The sequence below is a fragment of the Nicotiana sylvestris genome, chromosome 2, assembly GCF_000393655.2.
Source record: "Nicotiana sylvestris chromosome 2, ASM39365v2, whole genome shotgun sequence".
Taxonomy (NCBI): domain Eukaryota; kingdom Viridiplantae; phylum Streptophyta; class Magnoliopsida; order Solanales; family Solanaceae; genus Nicotiana; species Nicotiana sylvestris.
In genome coordinates, this window is record NC_091058.1 from 127,508,603 (window position 1) to 127,524,794 (window position 16,192).

General features: G+C 35.3%; 2 protein-coding genes and 1 non-coding gene across 5 annotated transcripts; 1 reads left to right on the forward strand and 2 right to left on the reverse strand.

The window, feature by feature from the left end:
* Nucleotides 1-1,255: 1,255 nt before the first annotated feature.
* On the forward strand, nucleotides 1,256-5,191 carry LOC104228761 (uncharacterized). 3 transcript variants are annotated; one of them, XM_009781290.2, is made up of 7 exons: nucleotides 1,256-1,441; nucleotides 1,584-1,839; nucleotides 1,924-2,954; nucleotides 3,639-3,701; nucleotides 3,795-4,064; nucleotides 4,284-4,519; nucleotides 4,700-5,191. In XM_009781290.2, the coding sequence occupies exons 2-7, from the start codon at nucleotides 1,721-1,723 to the stop codon at nucleotides 4,955-4,957; spliced, it is 1,977 nt and encodes a 658-aa protein (XP_009779592.1). In that variant the 5' UTR covers nucleotides 1,256-1,441; nucleotides 1,584-1,720; the 3' UTR covers nucleotides 4,958-5,191. The 3 variants fall into 3 exon arrangements, with proteins under 3 accessions (XP_009779592.1, XP_009779591.1, XP_009779590.1); XM_009781289.2 differs by having other exon boundaries at nucleotides 1,256-1,500; nucleotides 3,639-4,064; XM_009781288.2 differs by having other exon boundaries at nucleotides 3,639-4,064.
* Nucleotides 5,192-5,278: 87 nt separating this feature from the next.
* On the reverse strand, nucleotides 5,279-5,359 carry TRNAL-CAG (transfer RNA leucine (anticodon CAG)). The gene has a single exon. It is a non-coding gene; the product is annotated as a tRNA-Leu (tRNA).
* Nucleotides 5,360-6,518: 1,159 nt separating this feature from the next.
* Nucleotides 6,519-14,249, reverse strand: LOC104228760 (protease Do-like 8, chloroplastic). Its single transcript, XM_009781287.2, has 13 exons — nucleotides 13,956-14,249; nucleotides 13,238-13,365; nucleotides 12,301-12,383; nucleotides 12,100-12,198; nucleotides 11,801-11,867; nucleotides 11,424-11,499; nucleotides 11,213-11,279; nucleotides 8,624-8,841; nucleotides 8,427-8,494; nucleotides 8,221-8,300; nucleotides 7,799-7,885; nucleotides 7,593-7,700; nucleotides 6,519-6,867 (listed from the first exon to the last, which is right to left on the reverse strand). Exons 1-13 carry the CDS (start codon nucleotides 14,153-14,155, stop codon nucleotides 6,739-6,741), a joined length of 1,410 nt encoding a protein of 469 aa, XP_009779589.1. The 5' UTR covers nucleotides 14,156-14,249; the 3' UTR covers nucleotides 6,519-6,738.
* Nucleotides 14,250-16,192: the final 1,943 nt, after the last annotated feature.

Genomic DNA, 16,192 nt, shown 5'->3' on the forward strand with positions numbered 1-16,192 from the left:
AATTAGCGAGTACTTCCATGAATTGTACATTCTTTGTTTATCATCCTCACTCAGGATGATTTGCCTCATATTTTGGCCCACATCTTCCATTGAAGTATTTCCAAAGTCATAAGGTTGGGTGTCCATTGTTGTACACAAAGGCCCTGGGTTTGATCGAGAGTTGATTGAGAATATTTCTCCTTGAATTAATTTCTCCTTATAAAAAGAAGTAGAATTGATTGTTGGATTGATTGTTGGTGAATTTTTATCAGGGGGTTTGGGTGGAATTTGATGCGGATTTCCTGATGGTTTGGTTAGTGAGAAGTTGCTCATTCTCTCTCTAAGGTCTGTTTTATAAAATTATAGCTAATACATTATGCTTTCTTTACAAGCAATACATATTCTTACGCGAAAAACACATAAGATGTTCAAAAATAGACGCCTCACTTCTCAGACCAGGTAGTTCAACTTTTGATTAATATCGGAAATGCGATTAGCTGATCACTTGATTATTCTTGAAAGTTGACTAGAACGCATGTTAGTTATCTATTGATTATTTACTTTCTAAGAGGATTATATAGTTTTAATTTATATTTGATCTGTTTTTAAAAGATTCATTATATAACTCATTTTTATAGTCTGTTTTGCCAAGCTTTTTTTGGGCCAAAAGTATTTTTTTTTTGTCAAAAACACTTTTGGCGAAAAATTGAGGTGTTTGACCAAACTTTTGGAAGGAAAAAAAGTATTTTTGAGGAGAAGCAGAAAAAAGTAGATTCTCTCCAAAAGCATTTTTCGGAGATGCACTTTTGAGAAAAATACATTTAAAAATAGTTTTCAAAAGCATGATCAAACATTAATTACTACTCAAAAGAGTTTTTCAAATTAATTACTCAAATACAAACTGCTTCTCATCAAAAATATTTTTTTAAAAGAATTTTTAAGAAAAATACTTCTTAAAATAAATTGAGTTTAGAAGCTTGGCCAAACACGCTATTAATAGATATATAATATGAATAAATAACGGTCTTTGTATCCATTTGCCACCGCTAGGGCAGGCTAAGCTTACAAAGAATTTTTTTCTATCTTTTCTTCTTCTTTTTCAAGGCAAGTAATATTGATTTTTTTTTTTTTTCATTTAGTTGCCCAATTCATAAAACCCGAGAATCCATAATGTCAAAGACACTTGGCGTATGAAAGACGTTGCAACGTAAGCTCCTACACCTGAAAAAACCAAAGAGATATACAAAGAAGCTGTCAACATTCAAATCTTACCCCAATTTTCCTTTCTCTATATGTCCACTCCCACCCCCAACCCCAACATTCAACGCCTCAAAGAATAAGCAGCAAAAACAGGACTTCTCAACTGATAATTACTCATTATGTGGATATCTTTGAACGACAAATTTCTCTCTCTCTCTCTTTGTGAAGAATAAGGATGTCAATTAGGCCAAGTTGCTGACAAGTAATTATCCCTACCCTCAATTGTTACTCGTAAATCTGTCCACTACGTGAATTCTCACAGTTAGGTCGAATTTTTACTTCCAAATTAGTCTTTTGATTTGCTTGCTAACTTTGACATGGGGTTCGTTGTATTTTTTTTACAGGTGATTAGTCTATTTCTTTCTTTGACGTCATAAATTCTCCTCCAACCCCTGTTTTGCTCTGTTTCTTTGCTTCCACCTGAATTTTCGTACTGATTAAAATCCATGGCCACTCTCAAAATTTCTTCTCTTCTCTGAATATGGCTTCTTTTTCTCGGTTCCTCTATCAAAATCTTTTTTTGTCGCTTACTACCGCGTTTGCCTCTGTTTCCACCTATTTGTCTCCTCTGTTCAGCTTCATCACCACTTTCTTCCGCAGGTATTTATTTATGTAAATCCACTGTCCCTTTTTTATTTTCCATTATTTTAACAATCCTTCCTATTTTCTTCGTTTAAATCACAGATTAAGAAGGGGTAATCCTTCATTAAACAAGAATTCAGGCTTTAAAGAAGAGTATCAGAAAGAAGCTGATTTTTCAGAGGCAGAACAGCAGTTAGATTCTGAGTCTGAAGCTTTTAAGGATGCTTCTGAATTCCCAGATTCGGAAAATAATGGGGAGGTACAAAAAACTGAGTTGAGTTTTACATTTAGATTTCCAACCTATGAAGAATTTTGTAAGAGCAGGGGAGAAAAAGGTGAATTTCTTAGCTCTAAATGGATGCCCTCCACGTGTAACCATAAGTCCCTCACAGAAACAGAGGTTGTTGAAACAGAGGATTTGAAAGAAGTTCATAGTAAAAGTGAATCCTTTAATGAGGAAGAAAAAGGGAATTCAGGTAATTTAACGTGTGATGAAGAGGAAATGCAGAAAAGTGAAGGACTCAATTCCGTGAAAGGAGAATCAAATATTAGTGATGAGTTTCTGTTTGAATCTGAGAAGGATTCTTTAACTGATTCTGATACTGTGTCAGTTGGTTTTGAGCATATTCGTTACCTTATGAACAAATTAGTTGATCAGTATAGTGATGGCTTCTTGACTGGTGAAGACTTTGGTGGTGAATTTGAGCATAATGAAAAACTAAGTGATTTTGAAATGTCAGAGGAAAATCAAGAATCTGAAGATTCTGATAGTGATATAATGGAAGAGCTAAGGAAATTAGAACATGATCAAGCACAACAATTTTTATCTGAGGATGATTTTCAAGAAACTGTCAAGTTAAGAAATGAAGATGCAAACAAATTGGAGACGTTGTGGGAACATCAAGAATTAATTGAACAATTAAAAATGGAACTTAGGAAAGTCAGAGATATGGGTTTGCCTACTATTTTGGAAGAATCAGGGTCTCTAAAAATGGAAGATTTGCAGCCATGGAAAATTGAGGAAAAGTTTCAACGTGAAGATTGCATGAGTGAACTTCATAAGTTTTACAAGAGTTATAGAGAAAGGATGCGCAAATTTGACATCTTGACGTACCAGAAGATGTACGCAATAGGTCAGTAACAACTCACAACTTCAACGTTAACGTATGATTGCTGAACTTTATTCGTAACAACAAATTTGCAAAAACTATTTTCACTCACATTAAGTAACTGAATTCCATGTTTTCTGCATAATGATCACGAAAAGCAGGGGCGGATTTACGTGAACCCAGTAGTTTTTGATGTGTTCGAATAATTCACTAAATTATCTATAAATATTTGAATGTGAATCCACTTACTATTGTAAATTTACTCGAGGTCGTTGCAAGAACCCATAAACATTAAATCCTGAATCGGCCTTCATTCCTTTTCGTCCTTTCTTAGTTGGTGTACTAGTATTAGTTGTTCATGGTTATCTTCATATTTATTTGGATCAATTAGTATTAGGTGAAATGAATAACAGGACCCACAAAATCTGGTTAGCTGGGCTCTCCTAACTCAGAACAAAATGAAATCTCAAGCATTGGGATGCATGACGTAACAAACAAAAGTAGACACAAGAAAAAAGACTTACTATCTTTTTTTCCTATTTTTGTTCTCCACGATATGAAAATAAATTTGCTACTTAATGAATCATTGTAAGTTTGTAACCAACCCATGTTTGTTTTTATAATTACATACTATTACAGGTAACTTAGTCTGTGCAGAGAACTTAAATTCTTTTCATGTTTTGCTGTTCTGATCCGAAAATTTTACAGGTTATCTGCAGAAAGATCCAATAAATGATCCATTTCAACATATCTCAAGCCAGAGATGTTCAGGTCCTAAACTAAAATCCCTTATTTCACAAAATATTCGGCTATTGAAGCATAAAAGACATGACAATATTGACCCAATGGTAAAGTTTATCAAAGTATTGCAGAGTGATCTTGAAGTCATATACGTTGCACAGATGTGTCTTTCTTGGGAATTTCTGCACTGGCAATATGGGAAGGCTTTAAGTTTGTGGGATTCTGATCCTCGTGGTGTCCGTACATATAATGAAGTTGCTGGAGAGTTTCAACAGTTTCAAGTTCTCTTGCAAAGATTTATAGAAAATGAACCTTTTCAAGGGCCTAGAGTTCAATATTACATCAAGAGTCGATATGATCTTCGTAATCTTCTTCAAGTTCCTGTCATAAGAGGTAAGCGTCTGAAAAGATTTTAGAGTAAACGTTGTATGCACTAACGAAATAGAGTTCTTACACTACTAGTGAAACCTTGTGCCACATTTATCATGTTAACAATTAGTGTTTATCTTATAAGTGACACGATTGTGTCAATATATTTTACACACCGTCGGTGCATAAACTTAAACTCTTGTTTTATCATTCAATGTACTAATAAAGAGGTTGATGGGGCAGAGGACAGAATGAAAGATAAAAACAAGGCTAGAGCTGGAGAAAAGGCTGATTATTTCATAACAAGTGACATGCTAGTGGAGATACTGGAAGAATCAATTCGAATATTTTGGCAATTTGTTAGAGCTGATAGAAATTGCTCCAACATGATGGTGAAGGGTCAAAATAGGAAACGTCAAGAGCTTCAAGCACCAGAAGATTTGGAGCTTTTAATGGACGTCAAAAAAAGTCTTGAAAAGGTAGATTCTTAGTTTTTCGCTGATAATACGCATTGCCTAAGGATTTAATGTACATTGATAGTATCAAATAATTTTTACACTATCATTGTATTACTATTACCCGTAATTATCGTTTAGGCGAGCTGATAGTATAAAAATTCATTATGTTGTCACTCATTGCGCGATTCTTGTGGAATGCAGAAAGAAAAGAAGCTGAAACATGCTTTGAGAGGTGAATGCTGCATACTGAGGAGGTTCAGGAAGCATAAGGAAGAAGATGATTCAGATCATGTACTCTACTTTTTCTCTCAAGTAGACATGAAATTAGTAGCTAGAGTCCTTAACATGTCTAGGCTAACAACAAATCAACTAGTCTGGTGTCACAACAAATTAAAAAAGATTAGTTTCGTGCACCGGAAAATACATGTAGATCCTTCTTTTTTGCTCTTCCCTTGTTAATATTAGTCCTCTTTTTTTCTTTTCCCGGAGGGTATTATCCTTTGGAGTCCATCTTTTCTGTGGAAAGTTTTGTTTATTTGAAATTGTAGAGAATGTCTTTTTGATATGAAAACTTTTAATTTTCTGACAACAACTTCTAGTTCCAGAGGGAACAAGCTGACTCCAACAACGTTAAGCAGCAAGAAGATTGTAATTTTTCATGAAGAGTTATGCTATTCCACTTTTTTGTGCCAACCCAAAAGGAGACAGATGTACTAGGATAATCCAATTTGACAGAAAAGGATTGTTTAGTCATGAGTAGGAGGAGGGAAAAAAATGTTTTGTCAAGAATGGGATTCGAACCCATGCCCTTTCGGACCAGTACCTGAAACTGGCGCCTTAGACCAACTCGGCCATCTTGACCTGTTGGTGGTGGTTTTACCAATACCTCATATAAATTCTACCAACTCCATATCTTTCTTTAACTATTTCCTATTCTCAATTACTTGTAGCTCTTTCACAAACACAAGCCCATTGAAGTCAACTCTCATGGATTTTCCGAACTTTGTGGGCTGACAAGGAATTTGTAGTAAAAATAGTACGGGCTAGCCAGTTTTCGGACTAGTCATTAAAAAATAGCCAGCGTTTGCAAAGTCATTAAAAAATAACCATTATTTTGCTGCAATAGGGACCGATCCAGCATAATATACTAGAGATAAGTACACCTATGTATGAACTTCCAGCATGAACTTCAATACGCGAAAAGTTTCAGCATAATATACTGGAGATTAGAGCACATGTGTATGAACTTCAGTATATTATGCTGGAGTTCCAGTATACTTATGCTGGAACTCCAGTATATTATGCTGGAACTCCAGTATATTATGCTGGAATATTTTTCGAATTTTGAACAGTATTTTCGTTCAGATTTATCTTTACATGAAAAGTGGCTAAATTTCAATTACTTTTGAAAATGTAACTATTTTTGAATGACCACTTGTAAATCTGGCTATTTTTGAATTTCTCCTAAATTTGTACAAATACTATGTCCATTAGACTTCCCTGTCTTCTCTCTCGTGTAAATGCAAGCGATTAAATGAGAAATTAGGTTTTAACAGTTCTTATTTTTTTTGTTGGTAATTAGAAATTTTAGTAATCACCAAGTATATATTTACATACCTAGCTTTAAAAAAAACTATCATCACAGCAAGAAGTAAACATCTACTACATCTGCATTATTCTAACTCTCAAAAATCCTAGCCTTGCTCGAGGTTACTCTTCCTGCTCTCACGTTGCATATGCAATATGCATGCAATCTCCTTTGCAATGTTGTTGATCTGTTTCTTTCTTCTCAATGACGCAAAAGTAGTTGCGCCTCCTACCCCGTGTCAATAATAGAAGACCTAGGAAAACATTAACGGAAGAAAGGAACCAAGTATCTTGAGAAACATTATAATGAACAAAATAACATTTCACTTCAAAAATCCTTGAATAAGAAAACACAGCTTAATATAAATTGACGCCATGAGCTAAATTTTCAGAGAAAATTAGCAAGAACTGGAAGAAGCAAGACATTGTTGCATAAAAAAATTCAAGGATTGCTCATTTTCCCCTCCTTTTGATGGTAACTCAAAATGCTTTACAAGAGATTCATTCTTCTGGCAGCATTTAAACAAGCTCCATACATTTCCAGATTCCCGCCAGACAATTCTTAATTATAGTATACAGATATTGGAACGATATATTATCAAGTAAACTGATGGCTGGCACTAATTAAGCTGAAAACCAGAAAGCTCCAATTGTCATGAATCCTTTTCCTCTAATGCTATGCTCAACTCCATGTTTTCGTTGCCCCTACGTATTTTTAGCCGAACTTCATCACCTATGTTATAGTTATCCAGGGCTTTATACAAATCTGCTTTACTCCGAACCTGCAACAACATGAAATGAGAAATCTCAGAAATGCAGACTTGCTTAGAACAATAACCAACAAAAAAAAATCATATTGATCCTCATCTCACCAATGAGAGAGGGAAAGAGAAAAACTAAAGGGACTAGTTAGAGCAACAACGACGACCCAGTAAAATCCCACAAAGTGGGGTCTAGGGAGGGTAGTGTGTACGCAGACCTCACCCCTACCCCGATGGGGCAGAGAGGCTGTTTCCGATAGACCCTCAGCTCAGGAAGACGGAAATAAAATAAGAAGAGACAAAATATCAGAATCGTCAACAGAAATCACAGAAATAAAACATCATCATAAAAACCATAAAATAGATGGCATGCAATAACAATAACCAGTAATCAAGGCCCGGAGCTATGAAAAATAGAAAGGACTACTTAGAGCATAAACTGCAAACTAATTTAACCCTTTTCATTCGTTTGCGCTCTCTTTGCTTATCAGTACAATCACCTAATTACTTGTGCTTTCTAACCAAATCTAATCCTTTCAAGCTTAAGCAGACTAGGAAATTTTATTTTTCTTTCTTTTTCCCTAACCTCCTAATGGAATCAACATTATTAGTTTATTCACCCACACCTCACATTACTCGAATTCTAGACCTGCAAGTTGGAGGCCAGGAGCAATGTTCATATCACCAATTTGCAGTAACAAAAAACAACATGCCCCCCTAACACACCTAAAACAGAAATCACTCACAGGTTTGCCATCCACTGCTTCAATAATATCACCAAGTACTATATTTCCTGCAAAACCCCTGGTAGTAGGAAGAAGTCCAGCTTTGGCTGCAAGACTATTTCCAGGTACCTAAATAGAGCAGGAATTGGTTTAGACAAAAGAGATACTGCGAGTTTTATTCTAAAGGATAACTGTCCCTAGCAGGGTCAACAGTGACAGCAATATACCTGCAGAATCAGAGCTCCATTTCGAACATTAAGTTGGTTGGCAATCAGGTCTGGAGCAATTTCAATATTCAAACCAGCACGAACAACCTGACATGCATAAGACATACAAATACATAAACAAACAAATAAATAATAAACCTTAAGAGTATGAAACCAATTTACTGTTTTTGTCCCCCCCCCCAACCCCCTCCCCCCAACCCCCCCAAATACTCCCACGGAATCCAAATTCATCACCTACAACTTCCCAACCCCCAAAAGAAAAGAACCACTATTTTAAATGAGAATATGATGTTCTGTAACAAAATGCAAATGAAGAGAATTCTGGAAAACCCGGAGAAAAAAGAAGAAATGAACAGGAACAAAATTTTCAATTGGAAGCTGACAAGAACTAAGACATGAATTAATGCAGAAACACTCAATACTTTTCCAGATTGGATCAACTGGGGCACAATTCTCAATACAGTTGAAGAAGGGATTGCAAATCCGACACCTGCTGATGTCCCTGTTGTACCAAAAAAGAATCAGTAATAGCACAAGAGTATAAACTTCGAACAATAAATAAGTGCCTTTTCAATTCCTCTCAATCTTCACAGTCTATAACACACACCACAATGGAAAAATTATTCACCTGTCTGAGTGAATATTGCCGTGTTAATCCCAATCAAGTTTCCTTTTGAATCTAACAAAGGACCCCCACTGAAAATATACACATTTATTCACAGAACAGCAGTTGGAAAAGAAAAGGAAAAAAGGACCTTTAAAAATTTTCAGCATCAGAGGCAATGCATTTGATACCAAGGCAAGTACAAGTTCAGCAAAATAAACCTGTTCCCAGGGTTGATGGCTGCGTCTGTTTGAATTCCTCCGCTAATCGTCACTCCAGTTTGACTATATATATCTCGATTCAGTCCACTGATAACCCCAACAGTGAGTGTATGATCAAACCCAAAAGGATTTCCAATGGCTAAACATTGCTGGCCAACTCTCAAAGAAGCAGATTCCCCAACTCTAATTGGCCTCAACAGGTCTGCAGAAGCTTCCACCTAGCATTTTAGGATGCATTATCATAGTCAGAAATGTAAGCTTGAGTTAGAAAAAACAAAAAAGGGAAAATGTCAAAATGCACATCACCGACTGCTATGTTGTAAGAAAGTTCCACAAGCAAATAGAATTTCTAAATATATCGATTCCATATGAGTAAAAATGACGATTAAAAAAATAGGGAATGCAGCTCTTCCTGGATGCATAATCATTAATGCAAATAATCCACTTGGATTACTAAGGAAATACAATAAAAGCATCCTCCCCATACAGTTCCTCCTCCCAATGTTCCAAAGAAACCACTATGCATTACAGTGTTATTCTCACCATATCTAACCACCTATCTCTCTGAATCTGTTTTGCTCTGTCATTTATTTCAGAAAATCTCATCCCACTACTATCCCCCTCATTTGAATCTCTTTTGCTCTATGTCGTTTATTTCAGAAAATCTCATCCCACTACTATCCCCCTCATTTGTTTGCAGTTATGGAGATTTGAATCCTAACGATTAGGATCTCAGTCATTAAGTGTGTTTATCTTAATCATTCAGATTTTAACCATTAAATTTGTCTGTTCTTTTCATTTTAAAATCACTTAATGCATCTGAACAGATCTTAGTGATTAAAATTTACAACAAAGTCTTAATATCATTAAGATGTTATACATTCAAGAATTTATGCAAAGATGGCGTTTCACCACTACATACACTTTCATGGCTAACCACCACTACCACTACCACTACCGTCCCTGCCCACCATTATCAACTACCGCCGTCACCCACCATTATAGGCTACCACCACCATCATCATCAGCCACAACCACCACTGCAATCAATCACCACAGTCAACTGTCATCACCACTAGTCACCATTTACTACCATTATCACAACCACCATTACCATAGCAACCACTAAATATTACGAACAATTACCATCATCAGCCACCCCTATAAATCACTAACCACCATTACTAGTCACCACCTCCATCAACCATCACCGTTAAAACCTATTACTATCCGCTATCAGCCAAAATTACAACCTGGCACCCACAACTGCCATTGTTAGCCATCACCATCACCGATCACCCTATATTTTTTAAAAATATTTTGTTAATATAGTATTAGATTAATTACTATTTTATTTCGAATTTAATTATTAATTTTTAAATAAAAATAAATTGTATACATTCAGATGCTGCTGAGAAAACAAATAATCTTAATTTTTCAGTATTCAGTTCTTAATACAACATCTTAATATGGAACGTGTATTCAAATTCAGACGTTTAAATCTTAATGCACATCTTAATATTCAGATGTGTATTCAGATTCAGACGTCTTAATCTTAATAAAAACAAATTAAGTTGTTGGGCTCAACCAACCCGAAGATACTCTTACTATGGCATGATATTGTTTGTTTTGGGCCACACAGTTTTTCCTAAAAGGTTTCACACCATTAAGAGATCCCTACACCTTATATGTAGACTCCCAATTTTTTCAGCTACTAATATGGGACTTTGCTCGTACACCCAACAATCCTCCCCTCAAACTAAGTTCTACGTGGCCTATCACCATGATCCACGGGTCTCTCCCTCAGACTAAGTTCCACGTGGCCTATTACCACGATCCACGGGTTAATTTCCGAGATTCACTGTGTGCCACCCCGATCGTCAAAGTATTTACGGCAACCAAAGCCCGCAACTAGCTTCTTTTTATTTGTGTGAATCTCTGAGCTCGTAAGGGAAAGTAAACCGAGCCCCACGCCATCAATCTACCATCATCATACACATCTCGCCGAACTTGTCTCTAGTACCTGTTGTTGGGATAAAACAACCAAAAGAAATTCTTACCATAGTGTGATATCCACCTTTCTACGTCGAATAGCAAATTTTCTGTGGAATATGTGGATAAAATGGTGTATCCTTTCTTTCTGTAAGAATTAACTGGAGTTTCTTCCAGGTGACATTATGATTATCAACAATTTTAAACAGATGATAATCACGGGTTGAGTAAGACTCAAAGCTAAACCTTTCGCTGCTTAGCAATACCAATCAAGAAATAAAATGAAGAAATTAGACCAAACAATTGGTTCATTTCCAACGGTTACCATGCACTCTAATATGTGCCAGCAGATCCTTAATTGCTTGTGCGAAAGAATTACAATTTAATTAGCATGACCAAAAAGTTGAGGCTGGAAGATTAATTGGATTATCAGCTGAAGAGAGATAGAGCGAACAGGGAAAAGAAAAATGTAATTGACACTCAAACTACAACTACAAGGAATATAAGACCATGATCACATAATGAAAGCAAATATTGACCATGAACATAAGAATCCTCCATCTTTGAACAAAACATGCTTCTGAGAATAATATTTACCTTCAATACAGCAAGATCCTTGGCACGGTCTGCACCAATCAATTTACCCTCAAAATTCTTTTGCACCCTTCAGAAGGAAACAAAATAAAATTAAGAGAGTCAAGGCATTAGATGGAGAGTAGGATGAAGCTGCATCATCCCATTTAAGAATATGCAAAATGGCTGCTAAAGCATCAACCAATGAACTTCGTTAAAATAGAATACAACTCACCCTTCTGCAGCGAGAATATTAACACGCGCAACTACTTCCCCATGGCTTGGGTTTCTAGAAAGGGAGTTACCAATCACTGGACATATAAAGAAAACTGTTTAACCAAGAACTGCATAGCCCATCTAATAAACTGAAGCTGATTTTTGAGTCATAGAATTCAATTCTATTTTTCCTTCTCAAAAAGAATTCAATTCTATTTTTTCAGACAATGAAGCCTTTATTAGGCCCCAACTTTATGAAACATTCATTTCCTCTGCCGCACCAAAAATTAAATAGTTTGATTCTCATACACCAAACGCCTTCATTCTTTCTGGGATGCAGGGTGTATATTACAGAAATAACTAATGCGCTCAGGTACCATATTCAAGTGATCTTACCATGGTAATTAGTAACAATGTGGCCTTCATTGTCCCAAATCACCCCTGAACCATTTCCTTCAGGAATCTGCCATTTTTTAAACATAAAGAATATATCTGCTTTCAAACACAGATTAATTACTTAATCGAAGGACAAAAAATGTGAGTTGGTTGAGGCACCATATGCATGAAGATTGTAAATCCATGGACATAAGAATCTTTACTTCCAAGTGATTATCAAAGATAAACTACCAAAGAAGTTTAACAAGCGTAACACTGAAAGGGAAAAGTAAATGCTTGCACACGTCTACAAAAGTTACCTCGACTGCACCAGTAACATTAAGCGTAGGTCTCAAGGTTACATCAAATATGTTGACAACACAGTAGGTATTCTTCTCAAAGAGCTCGACAACTCTTTCCTGCCAAGTAGACACGTATCAAATAAACTGTGATCTATGATCTATATATCAGAATGTAACAAAAACAATAAAGAATAAGTTGAACAGTTGATGAAAGTGTACCTCGGAAGGGAACAGTGCTGCGGAAGGAAAAGTAGAAGGTGTAACTTGTTCAACTGTGACCGACGGATCCCCCAAAGCAAGTGCTGTATATGAAAAAGTAGGTTACATGATTAGAACCATAAAGGATGAAAATTCAACTAATGATCAGGATGAAGCAAACTATTATGAAGTTTTGCATTTTTCAGTCGCCAACCACATAAAAGCAGGGGTTTGCTTGTTGGGGTTTGGGGGGAAGGGCACGCAGAGTTGCATACTTGCAAACCCACAGTTGAGTTTCCTTTTACTATAATCAATCAACTATAGCTCTTGTTGGATGGAGTAAATATATAAACTCTACACATCCATTTAACTCTATCTAAGCTCCATTCTACTACTACTTTCAAAGATTCATCACTATACCCTAAATCCCCCTCCTTATTTTTTTGGTACTGAGACCAGCTATGTTTTGGGAAGCTCACAGAGTCTCCATAATGCTACACTTCAATTAAAGATCGAGCCAAAGGAGAATTCCGCTTTACAAAACAAAAAATCTTTCTTAAGAACCTAGGCAACTTGCTTTAAAGCGGAGACTTCCTTTTCTGAATATGAAAAGCGGAAAATCCAATATTTAAAAATTGTATCGAGAATGACCGAAAAGGTGGAAACAAGACCAAATATAATTTGATCATTTATGAACAAATCCAAAATCTTTATAGATAGAGCCAATCATTATTTCCGAACCGTGGGGTGAATGGAATCCAATACATAAGGAATATCTTGCTAATTTTAGAATACAATGTAACGAGCTGAAAATGCCAAATATATTCATTAATGTGATCAAATGTGCTAAAAGATATGTGACTTTAATTGTGAGGTCTAACACAGAACTCAAAGCTGGCAAAAGCCTTCAAAGTTGACAAGTGAAAGAAAAAGAAACAAACAGCTAGAATGTGCCAACCTGACAAGTACCTTGAAGGATGATAACATGAATACATGAAAAAGTTTGTTAACAACATCCTGCGCGTGGCTGAAGGAAAGCTTTTCCGTAGTTGTTCAACCAAAGAAGTGCCATTATCTCCACTACCCCTGTAACATTAGTCATTACAGAAAAGAATATGAAATCAAGTGATAATACAAGTATTAGATAGGAACCTCAAGAAAAAGTAGAATTACATAGGTGCTGACTTTTATAAACTACCTCATCTAAAAGTTTAAGCAAATAGGGAGGGCAAACATGCCCATATTACAAACCTTTCTTTTACTGATCAAATAAATAAAATTGCGGTCTTTCTTTTCAAACAAAATAAAAGTTTGTTTACTTCTGAGAGTTTGTTGTCATTCTAGTATTTTTAATCCACATACTAATAATACCCACATTCTTATTCCAAGTTCTATCCCGCATAAATTTATACAAAGATTCTGCATAACTTATGCAGGTATTATCTATAATGGGAAAAAAGTAGCAAGCAGACATTGTACATATTAATGCTGGATTTTATATGGAGATTAAATCTCCAATACTAAATTCATCTTGTTTCATCATAAATCTGCATTGTTTTCTTAAACTAAGTGTCCAGTTAAACACAGTCATAAAAATTAAAAAGGGAGGAGCAATCTGCAACTTTTATTAATTTCAAGTCTACTACAGTATGTAATACAATGCGGGCAAAGAGTACCTGGGAGTGAAAGCGGTAGAAGGAGGGGCGGAAATGGGGTGCGGAGTGGAGGGATCAGCAGAGCAGGCCGAAGAAATGCTATCGAAGCAGAGCTCTCTACGGCCCAAAAATACTGAGTTGTTTGTGATAATGGTTGATTGTTGATTACGGTTGGGGTGAAGAGGAGGTGTTGTTTGGTTAGAAGATACTATCACTTGCATTTTTAATTTGTGAAGCAAAGCTTCAAATTTGCAGAGTTTGTTCAATGGACGAAGAGGGAAAGTGTAGATAAAGAGCTGACAAGTGAAAACTGGGACTGGGATATTTTGCCCCTTTGCCTATGGGCTATAAGTCCTAGCAGTATTTCTTTTGGTATTTACACTAAATTATACTATCAATTTAATTTAGTGTTATAAGATTATTATAAAAAATAATAATATCATTCACCTTATAATAATCTTTATATATTTTTTATTGCGTAAAAATCTCTCTATTACAACTTTTATTCAACTAAATTGAGATAAAAATTCACTATTTTTATTCATGCATAACACATTATGATTCACCTCATAATGATCTTTATATGTTTTTCGTTGCATAAGAATATCTGTTATTCACCTTTTTGGATGGAGTTTTATCACTTAATTGGAAGTGTTTTTCTACTAGTGGGGACCGAAAAAGGTTGTGTGTAGACATACCTTATCATACCTAGTAAAAATAAAAAGTCTGTTTTGTAATAGACTATGGACTCAGAAAAGGGTTTACAAACCAAGTGCAAAGCCAAAATTTCTTTAGCGCAATTTTTTAAAACTAGCAATTAAAAAAAATACAATTTAAGATGTTGGGTATTTTAAAAATCAGAAGATCCTGGAATACATAGTTTCTTATGGCGCACCAGGTGTTTACACCCGTCCAATAAACAGATGACACATGTCACTTTATTTAACTACAATTATTAGTATTCCAACCATAATTAACCATCATATGTTTTGCACAAATAATATTAAAAATACTTAATAGTCTTGTAAATCTCTGCTATGCTTTACACCCGTCCAATAAACAGATGACACATGTCACTTTATTTAACTACAATTATTAGTATTCCAACCATAATTAACCATCATATGTTTTGCACAAATAATATTAAAAATACTTAATAGTCTTGTAAATCTCTGCTATGCTCTTAACCCTAACTTAATAGATAAATATTTTCTTTTGCACATTTTATGCCATCACTCGCTAATGGCCATTACCAACAATCCAACATAAAAGTTTTCTTCTAGTAGTTGTAATTACTACTATTAATTATATAAATATTTTAACTTTAAGAAAAATATAAATATTTAACCAAGAAAATATTTATCTTTGTACATTATCAGTGTAATAAATCTGAAGATCAAATGCGAATTTTTTTCACAAAAGTGCACTCTGCTTCGCACAATAAGAACTTTAGGAATTAATTATCATGTATTCCTCCAATTCAAATCATTTCCATATTCTGACGGTAATTTTTCATTATGTATCATTCAGTTGCGGTCCTTGACCAACTAAACTTCATAGCAATACTAGCCATTTATGTTGCTGTTTCAGAATGACGCAAAAAATGAAGCAATGATAATGCAGAACTTAAGAATTAAAGTAGACATTAGAAGAAGATCGGAAAAAAGGAAAGAAAGAATGACGAAACACTGACGTCTTTCTAACATTACTATGATTTTACCCTTTCTGATAGCTTTCAATTTTCGTTTGATTTTAGGAAATCAAAATCTGTTTTTAACAGACGGCTTAAGTCTCTTTTTGGGGATAAGTTTTGAAGAAATTGAATAAAGAATTGTTCAAAAGAAAAACCACAAAAGCATGCCCATCAGCAAAATTCATATGCAAGAGATATAAGCCTACAGGAGTTTGGCTTTTTTGGGAGAACATCAAATCAAACGCTTTCATTTGCTTTGAGACTAACCTCTTCCCAGCAAAAACGGGAAGGAGCTTTTCAACCAATCACAAGTAGGCACTGGCGTATTAATTACTTGATAAACGGACTATATAAGAAAAATGGGAAGGGAATGAGAAGAAAGCCGCGAATCAACTGAGCCGCCAGGTTTGAAAACAAGGTGAATTTCCTGGATCTAGTGGCCGGTGGCTGCTGAATGACTGATCAAAGAGCAGTTTTTAACCTAACACCACAATGTGGAGCACATGCTTACTAAAGAAAAGTACAACTTGCCAATCAAATGAGGCTGGGATTAAAGAGTTTCGGG